This window comes from Choloepus didactylus, chromosome 6, assembly GCF_015220235.1.
Source record: "Choloepus didactylus isolate mChoDid1 chromosome 6, mChoDid1.pri, whole genome shotgun sequence".
Classification (NCBI taxonomy): domain Eukaryota; kingdom Metazoa; phylum Chordata; class Mammalia; order Pilosa; family Megalonychidae; genus Choloepus; species Choloepus didactylus.
In genome coordinates, this window is record NC_051312.1 from 101,646,902 (window position 1) to 101,664,064 (window position 17,163).

The window sequence follows — 17,163 nt, forward strand, 5'->3', positions numbered from 1 at the left end:
GTACTTCTTTAATTAATTAGTCCAAGTTTTGTGTCTCTTCTGGCTCTTGAATTTATTCATTTGGCTTGTCTGTATCTTCTAGATTCTTCAAGTGCTTTGTAATTTTCTGTTGGCTTTGTGGCATTTGCTTATCTTGATAAGGTTATTTTGGGAAATAGAGGATTATTTGAGCATTTTTATATAATTTGGTAAAGCTACAGCTTGCTGGAATGCAGTTTCCCAATCCTACCAGCAGTTTCCCTAACCTAAGAACTGGAGGTACTGTCAAGCCAAACTTCTCCTCAGAGCTGGGTGGAGTCCAAACAGGGTGAAGAACCAATGAGTGCAGTGGTTCTCCATGTGCACTAGGGACTGACCACCCTGGGGCTGCCATGTGGGCCCTGAGCAGGTAGGCAGTGAGTCCGCTCAAGGGCACCCTGCAGATGGAACGTGGGCCCTGTCTGCCTGCTCCCAGTCTGCCTTGTCTCTGGGGTGTGGGAGCCACTCTGATCCTCAGTATGGCCTCTCCCTTCCCCACTTCTTGTCAGTGCAGCCCCACCCCCCCACCCCCACTGCCATGGGGGCAGAGTAAATGCTGGCTGCTTGTTTCCCTCATGTGAGCTCCCTACTGTATGGCTTTGGAGGTCACCCCCATCAAACTGTCAAGGTAAGTTCAGGGGAGTGGGGAGCTGTTGCTCATTTCCTTGCTTGGCAGTGGTCTTGTTGCTGCCGGCCATGAGGCAGTGTGACGAGAACACAGTTACTGCATCCCTGGAACTGCCATCTCACTCACGTTTTTGTTGGCATCCCCTCTTTGTACTGTGGGGGACCCTCTATGGTCAGTCATACCCCTAAACTGCAGTCCTGGGTATCCTCTGGTCTCTTTCTCTAGTTTCTTTCACAGAGGAGAAGCCGGTTCTGCCTCACATACTCCGCCATCTTCCTGGAAGTCTATCTCTTTCATTTTTGAAAGATAATTTTGATAGACATAAAATTCTTGAATGATAGCTTTTTTTTTCCCGAGGACTTTACACATGCCATTCCACTGTCTTCTGGCCTCCATGGTGTCTGATGAGAAATCCAATGTTACTCTTATTGGTGATCCCTGGTATGTGGGAAATCCCCTTTGTCTTTGGATTTTGGCAATTTCACTATATGTGTCTTGGCACAGAACTCTTAGAGTCTACCCTGCTTGAAGTTTGTTGGAGGATCCTGGGCGTGTAAATTCATGTCTTTCATCAGATTTGGTCAATTTTGGCTATTATTTCTCCAAACCCTTTTTCTGCCCCTTTCTCTCTCTCTGTCTTATCCTTCTGGTACACCCAAAGATGCATATGTTGGTATGCTTGATGGTGTTCCACATGTCCCTCAGGCTCTGTTCATATTTCGTTATTAGTTTTTCTTTCTGCTCCTCACACTTGATTATTTTTATTGTCTTATCTTCAGGTTTGCTGATCCTTTCTTCAGCTTCTCCAAATCTGCTACTGACTCTGTCTAATGAGTTTTTCATATCAATTACTGTAGGTTGCATCTCCAAAATTTGATTTGTTTGGTTCCTTTTTATAATTTCCATCTTTTTTTCCCCTCAGACAATGTTTTCCTAGTTTCCTTTAGTTCTTTATATATGGTTTTCTTTAGCTCATTGGACACAGTTGATTGATTTAAAGTCTTTGACTAATAGTTCTAATGTATGTGACTCCCTAGAGATGATTACTGTCAAATTATTTTTTTCCTCTGAGTGGGCCTTACTTTTTTGTTTCTTGGTTTTTTGTGATTTTTTGTTGAGAACTGGACATTCTGAGTATTATGTTGTTGAAACTCTGGAAATCTAGTACTCCAACTCCTCTGGATTTGCAAGCATTTTTGTTGTTATTGTCGTTGTTGTTGAGAGCTGGAGCCCTCAATTTGTGACTTTTCCAAACTATTTTTGCTCCCAAACATGGAATGAAAATGTCAGGAGAAGAAAGAAAGAAAAAAGGTACTGCCTCTTTAAGAACTCAGTTTTGGTTTGCTAAAACTGCTGGAATGCAATATACCAGGAACAAGCTGGCTTTTACAATGGGAATTTATTCATTTATAAATTTACAGTTCTGAGGCCATGAAAATGTCCAAATGCTGCCAGCATCTGGGACACTCTGTCACATGGGTAGGCACATGGACACTGTCTGCTCGTCCTTCTTTCCCGGGTTTTGTTGCTTTCAGCTCCTGGCTTTGGTGGCTCTCTCAGCTCCTCCAGGGGCCTGTTTCTCTATGAGCTTCTCCTGGTTTCATCTCTCTCTTATCCTCTCATGAAGGACTCAAGTAAAAGTATTAAGACCCATCCTGAATGGGCTGGGTCACATCTCAATTGAAAGAAAAAGGTCCCACTCACAACATGTCTACACCCACAGGGATAGATTAAAATAACATGGCCTTTTCTGGGGTACATAACAGCTTCAAAGTACCACAAACTCTCTGCCACTCTTCCCTTATGGGGCTTGCAATTATGGCCACCCTCAGATCTGGCCCCACAGTGATCTAAAGTAGCTGATCAGCAATCAGACTACCTGTGCTGGTTTGAATGTATTACATCCCCCAGAAAAAGCCATATTCTTTGATGCAATCTTGTGGGGCAGACATAATAGTGGGGATTAAGTTGGAACGTTTGGATTAGGTTTTTTGCATGGAGATGCGCCCCACCCAACTGTAGATGATAACTGATGGGCTATTTCCATGGAGGTGTGGCCCCACCCATTCAGGGTGGGCCTTGATCAGTGGAGCCATATAAACATGCTGACTCAAAGAGAAGGAACTGAGTGCAGCTGTGAGTGACGTTTTGAAGAGGAGCAAGCTTGCCAGAGAGGAACGTCCTGGGAGAAAGCCATTTTGAAACCAGAATTTTGGAGCAGACGCCAGCCACATGCCTTCCCAGCTAACAGAGGTTTTCCGGATGCCATTGGCCATCCTCCAGTGAAGGTACCTGATTACTGATGTGTTACCTTGGACACTTTATGGCCTTAAGACTGTAACTGTATAGCCAAATAAACCCCCTTTTTATAAAAGCCAATCCATCTCTGGTGTTTTGCATTCCGCAGCATTAGCAAACTAGAACACTACCCTACCCCAGATTTTGAAGGACTGGGTCCTTAGAGCCCACCTTGGTTCCAGCAAGCTGCACAGGCGCCCAGAATGCAGTCCTCACCAGTGCCTGCCATGTGGTTGGGGATGTGAAATGGTAGGCACTGGATGGATGCTGTTATTTACTGCAATTTACCAGCCTCTTCCTCCAGTTCTTCCCTAGATGCTGCCCAGTATTGTACTAGACTGCAGAGTTTCAAAATAGTTCAGACAGTTCCTGCTAGTTCAAGTGTTGTTTGGGTAGGCAGATTGATTCCTGGAGCTTCCTATACCTCCATCTTCCCACAACCTTCTCCTATTTGTTGGCTTCCATTGCATAACAAAAACTCCCAAATTAATGGCTTAAAACAACAGCCATCTGTTTAACTCATGATTCTATTTGGGCTAGGCTCCATTGGGTGGTTCTTCTGATCCAGACTAGGTTCATTCATGTGTCTGTGGTCAGCTTCAAGTTAGCTATTAGCTCTATTCCTAGAGTTTGGCTGGTTGCTGGCTAGAGTAATGGGGTTGAGTAAGGCAGGTGTCTTTCTTTATCAGTAAGCTATCCCATGCTTGTTCATGTGGTAGATGTGCAAAGTTGCAAGAACTAGAGCAAAATATTTTTGAGATGTAGGCTTGGAACTGTCACAACATTGGTTCTGCTGTACTTTATTAACCAAATCAAGTCAGAAGGTCAGGAAGATGGAGGAAGACTCCAGCTCTTAGTGGGAAGAGCAGCCAAGTCACATTGCAAGGGTATGAACATATGGAGTAGAAGAATTTGTGATATTTTTGCAATCTACCACAGGTTATAAGATAGCGTAAAAAGGGAAAGCACTCAGATCTCTGTTTAAGAGAGAATTATCATTTGAAAAGTTTCAAATCACCTACATGCTTACTCTGAGCTGAAATTCCTGTACCAGTATAATTGTTGTTGATGATTTCTTGATAGTGTTTAAAGTTCAGAGGCTGTGATGCTTTGATTTAAAACAATAACATAAAAGAAACAGAATCATGGAATATTCACAGCAGGAAATTTTAGAGATTACTCATCCCAAACCCTTCATTAAAAAAAAAAAAAAACTTTTATAAAATTAGATTTTATCAATATAACACATGTCCATAGTTTGCAACGTCAAATAGTGCAAAAAAGCTTTTTAACAAAAACAAAAAACAACACTAGTTTTCTGCTCACATTCTATTAGCTAGAAGTAAGCACTTTTAACATTTTTAGCTGTCTCTTCTTGTATTCATCTCATAATCCTAAATTATATGCAATTTTTGCTCTCTTCTGATTCAATTAACTTTGACATATATTAACTGTTAGATGAGATTTTGGCTATCTACACCTCTTCTTCCTCTCCTCCCATCTTCTTAATGTAGTTAAATCACAATTTTTAATTAACCCATATTTGGAGTTTTTATTAAAATCATTGTGGTAAGCTGAGTAATGGCCCCCAAAGATATCCAGGTCCTAATCCCTGGAACCTGTGAATGTTACCTTATATGGCAATTAAATTAAATTGAGATCTTGAGATGGGGAGATTATACTGGATTATCTGGGTTGGCCCTAAACATAACCACAAGTATCCACATAAGAGGGAAATCTGACCCAGCAAAGCAGCCAATGTGAGGACTAAAGTAGGATGCTACACTGTTAGCTTTGAAGATGGAGGAAGGGACCACAAGCCAAGGAATGCAAGGAATGCACCTCTAGAAATTGGAAAAGGCAAGGAAATGAATATTTCCTTCAAACCTCCAGAGAGAGAAGTGGCTCTGCTGATACCTTGATTTTGGCCCAGTGTTCCGGTTTGCTAATGCTGCTGTTACGCAAAATACCAGAAATGGACTGGCTTTTATAAAGGGGGATTTATATGGTTACAAATTTACAATTCTACAGGCATGAAAGTATCCAAACCAAGGAATAAACATTCACCAGAGAAAGGCCATTGGCATCCAGAAAACCTGTTAGCTCAGAAAGCACATGGCTTGTGCCTGCTTACTCCCAGGCTGCATTTCAAAATGGCATTCTCCAAGATGTCTCTAGGCTTAGCTTCTTGGGGCAAACTCTGGGCTAGTATCCTCAAAATGTCAGCAAAAGTCTGCTTTCAATGGCTATCTCCAAAACATCTCTCTAAGCTGCAGGAGCAGCTGGGCCTGTGTGGCTCTTTTTAAAGTACTCCAGTAAACTAATCAAGACCCAGGCTGAATGGGCAGGGCCACACCTCCATGGAAATAATCTCATCAAAGGTATTACCCACAGTTGGGTGGGTCACATCTCCATAGAAACAACCTACTCCAAAGATTCCAACCTAATCAACACTAATACGTCTGCCCCAAGATTACATTGAAGAACATGGTATTTTGGGGGACATAATACATCCAAATCAGCACACTCAGTGAAACTAATTTTGGACTTCTGATGTCTAGTACTATAACAGCATATATGTGTGTTGTTTTAAGTCACCAAGTTTGTGGCAATTTATTACAGCAGACATAGGGAATAAATACAATCCATAAATATTGTTTGGTGCTGACAATTCATTTTATTTCTTCTGGCTTTCATAAAGGGCTCTTTTTCAGTTTTACTTTGAATATCGGGCTAACCATCTCTTCATATATCACAAACTCTGTACTACATCTCTCTGTACAGTTTTCTGCATTGGCAAACCTGGTAGATTATCTATTAGTTCAATATTTTACCCCTGAAGAAATCCTTCTGGAGGTTCCTTCATTGGTTTTTCTTTGCCTAGATATTATCATCTAGTACTTTTTTTTTTCCCCATCACCTTTGAAATTCTTTTTTCTTGTCTCCTCAGTTGAATCTCCTGTATTCTTAATCTCATGTCTTTTGTTTTGTTAGTTTATTCCCTTGTTTGGGGGAGTATATCCTCCAGGAATTTACTAAACAAAGGGTACATGGGAGCTAACTTTTTTGACTTTGTTGGGCTTAAAATATTTTTGTTCTTCCTTATACTTCGTTGAAATTTTGGCTCCTATTGAATTTGAGTTAAGAAATAATTCATGCTCGGAATTTTGAAAGCATTTTACTTTTCTTTTCTAGCTTCTAATTTTGCTATTCAGAGGCAATTCACTTTAATTTCCAATCATTGTATGTAACTTTCTCTCTTTCAGCTTTACAGAATCCCTATTCCCAGTATTCTGCAAAGACATGATAATGAGCCTTGGTGTGGGTCTTTACATTTCTGGGCATTATAAGTCCCTTCTTTCTGGAGACTCATGTCCTTCAGTTCTGGAATATTTTCTTATAGAATTTGATAATATAGTGTCTAGTTTTTGGTTTGTTTTTTTTTTTCCTTTTTTTTTTTTTAATTCTCTTACCTACTCCCACTAATCAAATGTTAAACCTCCCATATTGGTGTACTAATTTTATCATTTGTCTCCCGATTCCAATTTATCTGTTTTTCTTTACTCTCTTTCTTGGCCTTATCTTCTAAACCTTCTGATAATTAAAAAATGTCTTTTCCATCCTCATGTTTTTAGTTTTCATGGGTTGTTTCTTGGTCTCTGATTGCTTCCCTTTTATAGCATTCCATTCTTGTTTCATTGATTCAATATTGCTCTCTCTGGAAAATATCCATGGGGTTTTTATTAATTACATTTTTTTCTACTTGTATTGTTTTTGTTTCTACTGAGTTCTTTCGCCCACTATTTATTTGCCTTGGTCTTTCTCTCCTATGGTACAGACCTTTCTCTATCAAAGCTGGTGATTTTTAACAGCACGCTCTATTTATAAGCAAAAAAGTGGGGATGGCTGGTAAACGAGTATGTTTCACTATAGGATTATGTTGCCTGCCAGTTTGTTTCTTTTCCCACTGTTGACTCCTACATATCTGTATCTCTGCGGTGTTTAGTTTTTCCTGAGATGGGTCCTCCAGCCTCCTACCTAGGGGATATGAGCCTTGTTGCTGGCACTGTGGGGTAGGAAAGGAAGGACTTTTACTTAGTTACTCTATCCCCATTCCAGGACTGCCTATTTGCATTTAAAAAAGTGATCCTCCTCCTCTAATGGTGAATTGGTAAAAGACTTCCTTCTGTGTGGATGATACACAAAAAGGAATCTCCCATTCTCTGAGTAAATGTTTTAGGAAAAAGGTACCCCATTTGGGTAGACAGTCTCACAAGTCATGTGTTTGACTTGATGATTAAAGTGTTCCTCTCTTACCTCAGTGCCCTTATTCAGGACTCAACCTGCACAGCTGTAAATAGTGGCTTTGCCCCATGACCACTTTTTTCAGTATCTGCTTTCCTTGTGCCTGGGCCCCTCTGACTCAATTTTTTTTTTTTCCAGAGATTTCACACCTCTGGCTCCTTGGAGTTATGGAGGAGAAAAAGACATAAAAGTCTTACATTGACTTTTTTTTAATGCATTTTTTATTGTGAACTTTAACATATATACATAACAGTGATAACTTTCAAAATACAATTTAACAAGTAGAGAGCAAATTTCAAATAATGTCATGGGTCACAATTCCACAACTTCAACTACTTCCATTATTGTAAAATATATATTGATTTTTAAAAAGCTACCTGTTTTTAGTCTACTGCCCTATCCCTGCCTTCTGTGTCCCCTAGTATCTCCAATTCCCAAGCTTCTCTGGTATTTCTTATCTTTCTCTGTAGGTATCTGAGTTTGACTTTCCTCTGCTAAGTCATTTGTCTGTCTTCTATCCACTTTCCATGGCCATCTACTGTGACTTGAAGTTACAGATGTCTCCTACTTCAAGGAAAATGGAGTTTATGCTTCTATATCTTATTCTCCTTGTTTTGGGAAGGGTAATTTTCAAGAGAAGACTTTTCTATCTTGAAATCAGAATTTAGCACCCTCATTCTGAAAGTGTGGAGACCTAAGGAACCCCAAAATGAAATAAATAATCTCATTCTAGGCTAAAGGAAGAGCTGTAACCAAAATTCACAATTCCCAATTCCCTGGCCAAAAACTGAACTACGATTTGTTCTTTTTTCTTTTTCTTTTTTAGCAAGTTTATTGAGATATAATTCACAGACAATAGCATTCATTCATTTAAAATACACAATTCAGTGTTTAGGGTATATTCACAAAATTGTGCAATTATCACCACTAATTCCAGAACATTTTCATCATCCCCAAAACAAACCCATTACTCATTGGCAGTCACCCTTCCCACTCCTCCCCCCACAGCCACTGGCAACCACTAATCTTTTTTATTTCATTATGCATTTGCCTATTCTGGATATTTGATGTAAATATGCAATAGGACTTGTTTTTACTCCTTAGACTCATATAGTTTGCGAGCTGGAAGGTACCTTTGAGGTCCTAGGCCATTTTTTCCAAATTATCCATGAATCTGCTCAACAGATATGCAGATATGGGAAGCTGCATAAGGACATACAGATTGAAAATGAGAAGTTGCTCAGATAACCAAAAGTATGGCTAAGGCCCAAGGTGGGTATGGAGAAGACATGGAAAATTATTCAGGAAAGGTCACGTAAAATGTTAACATTTATTGAGCTACTAAGTATACTGCATGTAAGAGCCCTCCTAATAACCTTATTAGACAGGTACTATTATTATCCCATTTTACAGATGGGGGAATAAGAGACACAGGGGTGTTAGGTTAACCTGCCTCTCATATATAGCTAATAAATGGCAGAGATGGGCTCCGTGTGACTGCCTCTCACGAAGTGACCTTATTATAAATGACCTTTTTATTCTGAAGGATCTGGGATATAAGCAGAAAGTTGGAGACATTGGTAGAAAGATCCTCTTCCATCTCTTCATTTTTGGCTTGGCTATCTCAAAGGAGTTTCTGAGGTAAGATAGGTGATCCAAGTTTATGGAGCCAGTGTGGAGGCCTAACAACTGTTCCAAACACTCTGATCTTCCATTTATAACCTGGGGTTGGGAGCACAGACCTGCTACAGTTTATGGCGTAAGCTCAAATATTTCAAATTGGGTGAAGACCCTCTGGGAGGGGGCAGCCTACCAAGGGGAAAGGGAACTGAAGTTCTGAAAGGGAGAACGAGTACTGGTGGCAATCAGTACTCGATGCCATTTCCTTTGGTTATTGTTTTGTGTTTCCCATGAACCTTTTCTGCAAATCCAAAAAAAGACATTGTGCAGTAAAATTTCCATTAATGAAGCACTTACTATTCACCAGGCACTATTCTTAGTGCTTTATATATATTAACTCATTTAATTGTATCTAGGAGATCGGTAGAATTATTTATTCATATTTTACAAATGGGATCATGAAGCACATGTATTACTTGCCCAGAGTTACACAGGAAATAAATAGGGCAAAGCTGCAAAGAGGTACAACAAAGTCGTCAACAAATACAAAACAGCTGATCAAAAATTAGTACTTCTAAGATAAGGTGTAGGAGAAAGAAAGCCGGATTTGGACCGGCACCTGAATTCAGGCTGTGTAAAGATTGGGGCTACTCTGCGCCTCAATTTCCTTGTCTATATAATGGAGATAATACTTACCTCATAAGGTTGTTGTAAGCATCTAGTCAGATGATAATTGTGAAAACGCACTATAATAACCTCTAAAATGTTACACAAACGTTAATTTCCTCTGAGCATAGTGTTCAGAAACCCGCAACCCGGACTAAGTGGCTACAGAAAACACGGCTACCAATCCCAGCATGCAAATCCTCCTGGCTCCCCTCGCAGGGTCCGCCGGGACTTGTAGTCTCGCATTGCATCTGACCGGAATGTTTTTTTCTTAGTCTGGCGGCTGGGCGGAGACCCGGAAGTACTCGTCTCCTGAGCGGCGTGCTGGTTTAGAAGGGAGGATCAGAGGTCGCGAGGCCGGAAGGCGTTCTTGTCCGTGACCTAGTAGCTATGTAGTTGTGGGGCTGGCGCCTTCCCGCAAATTCTGCAAGATTCTTGGGCTCTACTAGGGTAGTAGCCTCAAGGACTCCTTGTCGCCGGCGTCGGGTCCCCTGCTCTCTGAGCGGAACCGCCGCCATGTTTGGCTGTTTGGTGGCGGGGAGGCTGGTGAGGATGGGGCTGGACACTAAGGGCCAAACCTCGGGGAGGGAAAGGGAACGTCCGCCGGTGCGAGGGTTGCAGGGAAACCCATTCCTGTCTACTTTTTGGTTCTGTGTGTTGAGGATAGAGAGTGGGCCACCGGGGTGCATTCCTTTGCTCAGCTTTGTTCCGATCCGTTTGAACAGTAGCCACAATATTAGTTGCCATTTATCTAGTGTGCATTATATACCCGCTTCAGAGCTGAAGGTTAAGCGCGCCTTTTGTCAGTTATTCATTTCAGCCTTTTATGCAACTCGCATTTGGCATCTCAGACTTAACTCTCCTAACTCGTGAGATAAATCATTATCATTCCCATTTTGCAGTTGGGCTGAGCTCAATCGGCAGTATAAATACTCGCCTAATCTCATACGGTGAGTTTAGGGTAAATTTGGAGTTTGAATTCAGTTTGTAGAAGATTAAGGTGCTTGGGCAACGCATATCGTCTGCGTCCGTTTGAAAGAAGGACCCTCGTAAAAATGTGCGTAATGTAATTGAAGTTGGCTGATAAAAGTGCCTGAAACTTACCTGTGAACCATTACTGAGGCGACCCCAGAAGGATGTGAGCAGTGTATTTGCTTATTGGTCAAAAGAGATAATAACCTACCCTGCCATATTATCAGAGTTAAATGAGATCAGCACCTGGAATTGTTCAGTAATAATCTGGAGAATGTATCTTGCTTGCCGCCTTAGAAACCACCTAAACATCCATTTTCATACTTGACTCCTGTCACCTAGAGTTCTTTTTCTTTCGTTTTTACCACTGCTTTTTTCACTTTGTTGAATTGTCAAGTTTTTCATCAACTTTTGATAATAATATGTGTTATATTCTGGGCACAGTTCTAAGCAATCACAAAAATAAATTGGAGAGGTGTATCCTCGGAAAGCTTCTCCTGAGTGACCAGGGAGGCCCAGTTGATGTTGATGGTAGTAATTGTTAATCTCAGTGAGGTAATTTTGGATTGTGCCTGCTCTTGATAGGGAAAATGAAGGAACCATCCTGGAATGAATGTGGAACTTGAATGGGTGTCATTAAATAATAACATTAAAAACGGTTTTGTTTTGTTTTTAAGAATAAAGGTTAAATGGAATCCATGTATTTTTCATGTTGTCAACTAATTAGGAAGGAGCTTTATTTATAGCAATACCATGTATTTGTTTACCCAACACCTAACCACTGTAAGGGATGTCTAGTTCAGATTCTGTCAGACGTTTTTGGGGTGTTTGGTTCTTTAATTCTGGCATATTAGAAAAGTTAAAGTGAAAGGCGAATAGTTTTGGCACCTCTCAAAACTTAACTACACTATTCTCTTACCAGAAAAATTCACTTTTTCTGACTTATGAACCCACTTTTTCATTCTTTGAAAATTCTTTCGTGAACAAAAGAGATAATTTTTTTTTCATAAGGTCAAAGATTAGAGTTGCATAATGCAGTTTTATAGAATGTCTGGTGCCCTGTACATAGTCAACACTTAATAAATATTTATTTCATAGATAGTTATTTCAAGACCTGTAAATATAGATTCACATGCCTTCTAAGGTCATCTCATAACTGGTGAAATTGAATTTGATACTAGTACAAGCAAGTTGATTTATGTTTATGTTGTTCTTTTGTAGTATTTATATTTAAACTGGAAGGTTTTAAACTGGTCAGGAATCTTCAAAAGAAGGAATCAGAACTTGTCTTTAACCATACTCATTCTTGGTCTCTTGGGAATTTAATTTAGAGCAATTGATACGACACTATTGCTGATAAATAGATGGAGTTACGTAACTGTTATTCTTAAGTATTCTTGTAGTAGATGGGGCATTATAGAGGGAAAAAATAAATATTTTAGTAACAATCAGCCCGTATTAGGAAAAGAAAAGAGGTTGCATTCTAGGTAATAAAAGTTGAGCATTTACTGTTAAGAAACACTGGTAGTTCAGATTTGGTGTTTTGGTGAGTAGATCAGAAAAAGCAATTCAAAACAAAACTCAGAAACTTTACATATGGCAAATTCTTCACAGCATATCAACATGAGTGCTCTCAAAATTAATACTTTTTGCTTAAGAGTAAATAGTAATTATCAATTATTTTAAAAATATAAAAAAGGAATTTTTCCTGTGAAAGATTTCTCAAACTTCAAAATAGGATAAGATCTCACTCTAAATTGACATGATATGCTGGAACAGAAAATTAGATTATGAAATGAGTCAAGAGGAGGCTTTTACAAGTTCCCACTTAGGGATAATTTTTACATTTTATATAATTACTTCGGGCTTGCTTACTTATTTTAATCACCTGGGGTTCTTTACCTTCAAACTACAGGATAAGGCTTTGGTATTGCAGTATTTTGAGCAATCTTTCATATTTACAACACTCTGAAGCTGTAGTTATTTATGTAAGTAAAATCTTTTCAGGGTACTTCTGAAATAATTTAGTTATATTTTTAAAATATTACATTCATTGAATTCATTGAATAATCATTTTAAGGCTAAATATATATTTTTAGATTCTCTATTAAAAATAACTCTCTGGTATACTTATTAATTCCATATTATAGGGTATCAGATTAACCCAACTTTACAAGTTTTGACTAAATTGGTGACATAGTTTATAATGATATAGAAACTCATCAAGATATTCAACTAAGACTAGTTTCTTATTTTCTAGGTGCAAACAGCTGCACAGCAAGTGGCAGAGGATAAATTTGTTTTTGATTTACCTGATTATGAAAATATCAACCATGTTGTGGTTTTTATGCTGGGAACTATCCCATTTCCTGAGGGAATGGGAGGATCTGTCTACTTTTCCTATCCTGATTCAAATGGATTGCCAGTATGGCAGCTCCTAGGATTTGTCACGAATGGGAAACCAAGTGCCATCTTCAAAATTTCAGGTCTTAAATCTGGTAAGAATAATATATTAAAATAATTTCATAATTAATCAAACTTTTTTCTTAAGTAGCATTAGGTTTTTCTGGTTGTTAATGTAATTTATAACGTTTTTTAAAAAATCAGACGATACAGAAACACATGAAAAATAGTTTTGTTCCTCACATGCCCCACCCCCAAGCCCTTGGCTCCTCACACCTTTGGCTTTCAACCTTTGGAAAGAACTCACTGCACTTTCAGACCTTTTCTGTGTATGGTTTATACGTTTGTAAAGGGAATTTTCTCCCTTAGTGGGTGTTTTAATAAAAAGTGAGACAAATCTTTTATAATTTAGGATGTGCATATCTATGTTTTAAATAAACATATGTGAACCAAGTAGACTTGCATAGGAAATAAAATTAGAGTCCTTTCTTTCCATTAAGACTTTTTAACTCAGATTTGATTATCCTGACAACATTCTGTTGCTTCTACTGACCTTGCAGTTTTGGACTTTCCAGGGACCTAATCCTTGCTTTGATACTTTAAGATATTTTATGAGAATAAAACTAGATTAGTTGCCATTTGTTTCCATTGTCCCTCTGGTTCCATGGAAAATCTAGGTGAAAACAGTCATGAAAATTCTTAGGATATATGTAAGTATACATTTTCCTAGAAAGAGTTTTTAGAATCCTAGAAAAAGTATATTTAGGTAAAATGTAGGTAACATTTTTATGTATTAACTTTTGAATTTATCTTGGGGATTTAAAAATTATGATTAAGCTTTTACTGAAATATCTCATATTCTTACAAGGGAAGACAGTTCTGTAGATCAGTAATTATAAGGGTGAAAAGTAATAGTGGATGTTGGTACCAAGTGTGATGGAGAATAGAAATGAGAGCAGTTAACTCTTAAGTGGGTTGGGGAAGGTTACCTGGGAGAGGTGGTATTGGACATCTCCCTGGAGTGGGTGTTTTGTCAGGCCCATGAGAAGACCATTGGACATTCTTTATATATGGAAGAAATTAGGTGACCAAAGACATGAAAGTTTGAAAGCATGGTGTCTTCAGAATGGCACAAGGCATGATGGCTGTACAAACAATAGGCCGGAGCCAGATCACGATTGGCTTTATGTATCATTCTGACTAATTTGTAATTTACAAAGCAGGTCATAGACCTGTTTAGGTCAAAGACCTGTTTGATAGTATTATGCAAAATATGTGACATATTCATATACTCAAAAGCTTTGCATGTAATCTGAAGTGCATCCATGTACCCTCCCTTTAAAGAACCTCTCCTGTAGGTGTGGAGGAGCCAGTGAACAATTTTCAGTAGGGAAATTACATGATGAAAATTTGTTTTTAGTCTGTGGACTGCATGAAGAATGAACTGGAGCAGTTCTAGCTAGATGGGGACTCTTAGCAGCTATTGTTATTTTATATATTAGGAATTCACAAGAAGAAATGGGAGAGAACATAAGTTAAAGATAACAATGACCTGGAATTGATAAATACTAATCTCTAGATCGAAAAAGAGTGGCGAATCCCTCCCGCCCTTCAAAGTGGGGCTTCCGTGAAATTAAGTATCCCTAATTTCTAAGGTAGCGGTTCTTTAAGTGTGGACCACTGACCAGCAGCATCAACATTAGTAACACCTGGAAACTTATTAGAAATTCAGATTCATGGCGGGACCTCAAGCCTACTGAATCAGAAAGTGGGGGTGGGGCATACACACACACACACACACACATATACACACATATATATATGCTATTAAAAAAGAAAACAAAATAAGTGTTGGAGAGGATGTGGAGAAATAGGAACACTCATTCATTGCTGATGGCAATGTAAAATTTTGCAGCTGCTGTGGAAGACAGTTATACCCATTGAAAGCAGGTTCTCCAACAGATGTTTTCACACCGATGCTCATAGTGGCATTATTCACAATTGCCAAAACATGGAAGCAAACCAAGTGTCTTATCAATTCATGAATGGATAAAATAAATCAAATGTGTTATATGCGTATAATTGAATATTATTTAGCTGTAAAAAGGGATGAAGTCCTGATACAAATGACAGCATAGATGAACCTTGAAGACATCATGTTGAGTGAAATAAGCCAGATACAAAAGGACAAATACCGTAAAAAATTTCAAAATTACTGATTTGAAACAATTAGAATAAGCAAACTCATAGTCAGAATCTAGTATATAGATTATCAGGGGACAGGGTGGGGATTAAGAAAGGAAAGGTAAGGCTTAAAATGTACAGCACTGGGGACCTTGAAAGATGGAAAAATATTCCCTGTTCATGGATAGGAAGGCTAAATGTCATTAAGATGTCAATTCTACCCAAACTCATCTACAGATTCAATGCAGTCCCAATCAAAATTCCAACAATCTACTTTGCAGACTTGGAAAAGCTAGTTATCAAATTTATTTGGAAAGGGAACATGCCTCGAATTGCTAAAAATACTCTAGAAAAGAAAAACAAAGTGGGAGGACTTACACCCCCCTGACTTTGAAGCTTATTATAAAGCCACAGTAGTCAAAACAGCATGGTACTGGCACAAAGATAGACATGTTGATTAATGGAATCGAATTGAGAATTTGGAGATAGACCCCCAGATCTACAGCTGACTGATCTATGATAAGACCCCCAAAGCCACTGAACTGGGACATAACAGTCTTTTCAACAAATAGGGCTGGGAGAGTTGGATATCCAGAGCCAAAAGAATGAAAGAGGACTCCTGCCTCACACCCTACACAAAAATTAACTCAAAGTAGATCAAAGATCTCAATATAAAGGACAGTAGCGTAAAACTCCTAGAAGATAATGTAGGGAAACATCTTGAAGACCTTGTATTAGGTGGCAACTTCCTAGACTTTGCACTCAAAGCACAAGCAACAAAAGAAAAAATAGATAAATAGGAACTCCTCAAGCTTAGAAGTTTCTGTACCTCAGAGGAATTTGTCAAAAACCTAAAGAGGCAGCCAACTCAATTGGGAAAAATTTTTGGAAACCATGTATCTGACAAAAGACTGATATCTTGCATATATAAAGAAATCCTACAACTCAATGACAAGAGTACAGACAGCCCAATTATAAAATGGGCAAAAGATATGAAAAGACAGTTCTCTGAAGAGGAAATACAAATGGCCAAGAAACACATGAAAAAATGTTCAGCTTCACTAGCTATTAGAGAGATGCAAATTAAGACCACAATGAGATACCATGTCACACCAATTAGAATGGCTGCCATTAAACAAACAGGAAACTACAAATGCTGGAGGGGATGTGGAGAAATTGGAACTCTTATTCATTGTTGGTGGGACTGTATGATGGTTCAGCCACTCTGGTAGTCAGTCTGGTACTTCCTTAGAAAACTAGATATAGAGTTACCCTTCGATCCAGTGATTGCACTTCTCAGTATATACCCAGAAGATCTGAAAGCGGTAGCACAAACAGATATCTGCACGCCAATGTTCATAGCAGCATTATTCACAATTGCCAAGAGATGGAAACAACTCAAATGTCCTTCAACAGATGAGTGGATAAATAAAATGTGATATATACACACGATGGAATACTACGCGGCAGTAAGAAGGAGCGATGTCGTGAAACATTATGACAACACAGATGAACCTTGAAGACATAATGCTGAGCAAAATAAGCCAGGCACAAAAAGAGAAATATTGTATGCTACCACTAATGTGAACATTGAAAAATGTAAAGTAAATGGTTTGTAATGTAGAATGTAGGGGAACTAGCGATAAAAGAGCAATTAATGGAGGGGGAAGGATAACCCAATAAGAACAGATAAGCTATCATGGGTAAATTTAACATACTGGAAATGCCCAGAAATGACTATGGTTTATTAATTTTTGATGGGTATGGTAGGAACAAGTTCACAGAAATGTTGCTATATTAGGTTATTTTCTTGAGGTAGAGTAGGAACATGTTGGAAGTAAAGTAGTTATTTTAGGTTAGTTGTCTTTTTCTTACTCCCTTGTTATGTTATGGTTTGTTTGAAATGTTTTTTTACTGTATGTTTGTTTTTTTTTTTTTGATAATTAAAAAAAAAGAGCTAATTAAAAAAACAATGAAAAAATATGCAGAGACCCCCTGAGGACCTGGTGGAGAATGCAGGGGTGTTGGGCTTCCCCACCTTGATGGTTGCTGATGTGCTCACAGACATA

General features: G+C 38.7%; 1 protein-coding gene across 3 annotated transcripts in view; it reads left to right on the forward strand.

Annotated features, from left to right (window-relative positions):
- The first annotated feature begins 9,855 nt into the window (after positions 1–9,855).
- HIKESHI (heat shock protein nuclear import factor hikeshi) overlaps positions 9,856–17,163 on the forward strand; it is a 79,066-nt gene continuing 71,758 nt past the window's right edge. The window contains exons 1-2 of one of the 3 annotated variants that reach the window (XM_037841146.1): positions 9,856–10,081; positions 12,768–13,005. In XM_037841146.1, the coding sequence (XP_037697074.1) occupies positions 10,052–10,081; positions 12,768–13,005 (268 nt within the window). In that variant the 5' untranslated portion in view covers positions 9,856–10,051. Of the gene's footprint in view, positions 10,082–10,410; positions 10,593–12,767; positions 13,006–17,163 lie in introns of those variants that run through there. The other 2 variants (XM_037841149.1, XM_037841147.1) reach the window with 2 other exon arrangements.